The sequence below is a fragment of the Haliaeetus leucocephalus genome, unplaced genomic scaffold, assembly GCF_000737465.1.
Source record: "Haliaeetus leucocephalus isolate CR32 unplaced genomic scaffold, Haliaeetus_leucocephalus-4.0 Scaffold145, whole genome shotgun sequence".
Taxonomy (NCBI): Eukaryota; Metazoa; Chordata; class Aves; order Accipitriformes; family Accipitridae; genus Haliaeetus; species Haliaeetus leucocephalus.
In genome coordinates this window covers 480881-483278 of record NW_010972581.1, presented here as the reverse complement: position 1 = coordinate 483278, position 2398 = coordinate 480881, and the positions used below count along the sequence as shown (strand labels likewise).

General features: G+C 57.5%; 1 protein-coding gene across 1 annotated transcript; it reads left to right on the top strand.

The window, feature by feature from the left end:
- Positions 1-970: 970 nt before the first annotated feature.
- LOC104828029 (glutathione reductase, mitochondrial-like) lies at positions 971-2106 on the top strand. Its single transcript, XM_010561458.1, is given in 5 exon segments — positions 971-1217; positions 1298-1429; positions 1622-1709; positions 1711-1753; positions 1972-2106. Coding segments are annotated over 5 exon segments (645 nt in total).
- Positions 2107-2398: the final 292 nt, after the last annotated feature.

Below are 2398 nucleotides of genomic sequence, written 5' to 3'. Positions count from 1 at the left end.
CAAAGTGTTCAAAAAGATGTCCCCAGCTTCCTTTGCAGGGCATCCCCCAGCTGGGTGGTAATAGAGAGCTGGTGGAAAAAAACCCTCAGTATTTTTAATTTTTGCTTTTTAGCTATCTCATTTCAAGCTTCACTTACTGCTACATGCAAAATCTGAATTGTAATATCAGTCTTTTATCTGTTAGGGGTTAAACAGTGTAAGAGTCATTGTGAAATAATCACATTGGGAATTTCTAATCCAGCAGTTTCCATCTAACAGCTGACCTCCTCACAGACCTGAAGCAAAACTAAGCATGGTCAAATGATCTGAATCCCTTCACCCCGTGTCTTGGGTATGTTCACGCACCCTTAATCCAGACTGAGCTCTGGGCAAGCACAGAACCTGAGCTGGCTGATCTAAACCCAGCAGAGACATCTGTGATCCTTTGCCTGCACCGATGCCCCATCCATCTCCCTCTGTGCTGCCTGCCTGCACGGTATCGTTTCTTCTCCGCAGGCACAGCGTTATTGTTGTTGCTGGGGTACATGGCAGTGGAAATTGCAGGGACCCTTTCCACACTGGGCTCCAAGTCCTCTCTGTTGAGGGACAACTGAGGGCCCTGAGGACCTTCAACTCGATGATCAGCTCCAACTCCCCCAGGAGCTGGAGAACGCTGGGGTGGACACGTGGAAGCACATGCAGGTATGGTCGTGCAGAGCAGCCCTGCGGCTTGTCCCATCCCTCCTGGAGAGGCAGGACTGGGGTGAAAGCCGGTGTTTTGAGCGCCGCTTGCTGCGCCACAGCTTTGGCAGCACCCCTGGCCCTGCAGTGTGGCTGCCGTTGCCTGTTGCAAGCACCACAGGCGTCGTGCTCCTCGCGGTGGGGACCAGCTGCCAGACAGTCCATCACACTACTGGTGACCGATGGGCAGGGTCTCCAGGGGTCCCATGGTCTTCGGGGGTCCTGGGGGGTCTCTGGAGCCTGCTATGGAATGGTGTTCTTGCTGTGCCTCCACATCTGGGAACACGGCAGCTGCTGCTGCGGCTGGCTCAGGCCCCCCCGGGCATCGCTTGCGGTGCGTCTCGGCCAGGGTGGGTGCCAAGGCAGCTGCCATTTCCCACGTCAGGGAGTGCAGGTGGATGCCCAGGGCCACATGGTGGTGAATGACTACCAAAACACTACCAGCAGAGGGGTCTGTGCCATCAGGGACATCCGCCGGAGAGCCCTCCTCACCCCAGGTACCGTCGCTGTGCCCCCTGCCCGCAGCCCCTCATCCCCATGCTGTGCCGTGGCTCAGGCTGCCCGTCCCTCCCCACAATGGCAATCGCGGCCAGCAGGAAGCTGGCACACAGGCTTTTCAAGGGCAAGCAGGACTCCCAGCTGGACTACCATGATAACCCCAACATCATCTTCAGCCACCCGCCCATCAGCACCATGGTCCTTATCAAAGGTGGGGGCAGGCAGTGCGTGGTGGGCAGCAGCACGGGGGAAGAGGGTCAGGACATGGTGGCTCAGAGCTGCTGGTTTGATGCTTGAGGAAACAATATGATCTCCGGCAAGCAGTCTGAGCTTTGCAAAATGTGCTTTAACTCCCTCTTTTATGGTACATCACCTGCCCGCCATGCCATGTTTTCTGCTGCAGACGAAGCTGTCGCCACGCATGCGAGGGAGAAGGTGAAGATCTACAGCATGTCCTTCACCCCCTCATACCACGCCATCACCCAAAGGAAGTTTGTGTGTCATGAAGCTGGTGTGTGCTGCCGAGGAGGAGAAGGTGCGTGGAGGGGACCAGAGGGACAACTGGGTGCTGTGGTGGGGGTGGTGGCTTGGCTCCCCCTGCCACAGCAGCTGTCCTCTTGTCCCTGCATGGTCTGCTCTGCCCACTCAGACCAGGTCTTGCACTGGGATCCAGCTCTTCAGCACCAAGCCCGGTGTTTAGCCTGGATTTCACTGGTGCTGGGTCCCATGCAGCATCTCGCTTCTTTTCCAAAGGTGGTAGAGTTGCACATGCAAGGGCTGGGCCATGATGAAATGCTGCGGGGCTTTGCTGTGGCCTTCAAGGCCAACTTGGAAAACACTGTCGCTCTTCACCCCACTTCTGCTGAAGAGCTGGTGATGCTGCGCTGAGGCAGTGGGTGCAAGCAGCCTGCAGGACAGCAGGTGAAGAGAGGTGGTGGCATGGTCCCTCGGTGCGGTTTAGGGGAAGGCTGCCGGTGGCAGGGCTCCTCCTCTGCCATCCCCTGCACCTGGGGTGTGCAGGGAGCAGCAGAGTGGGGCAGGATGGCTAGATGCTCAGGGTAGTCATGGATGCTGGAGCATCCTGGGTGGGCTCTGTCCTCTGCCACGGGCACTCACGTTTTCCAGTTGTGCGGCTCCAGGCTTTGCCGTGGTGTCTCAATCCCAGCTGGCAAAACGGCGG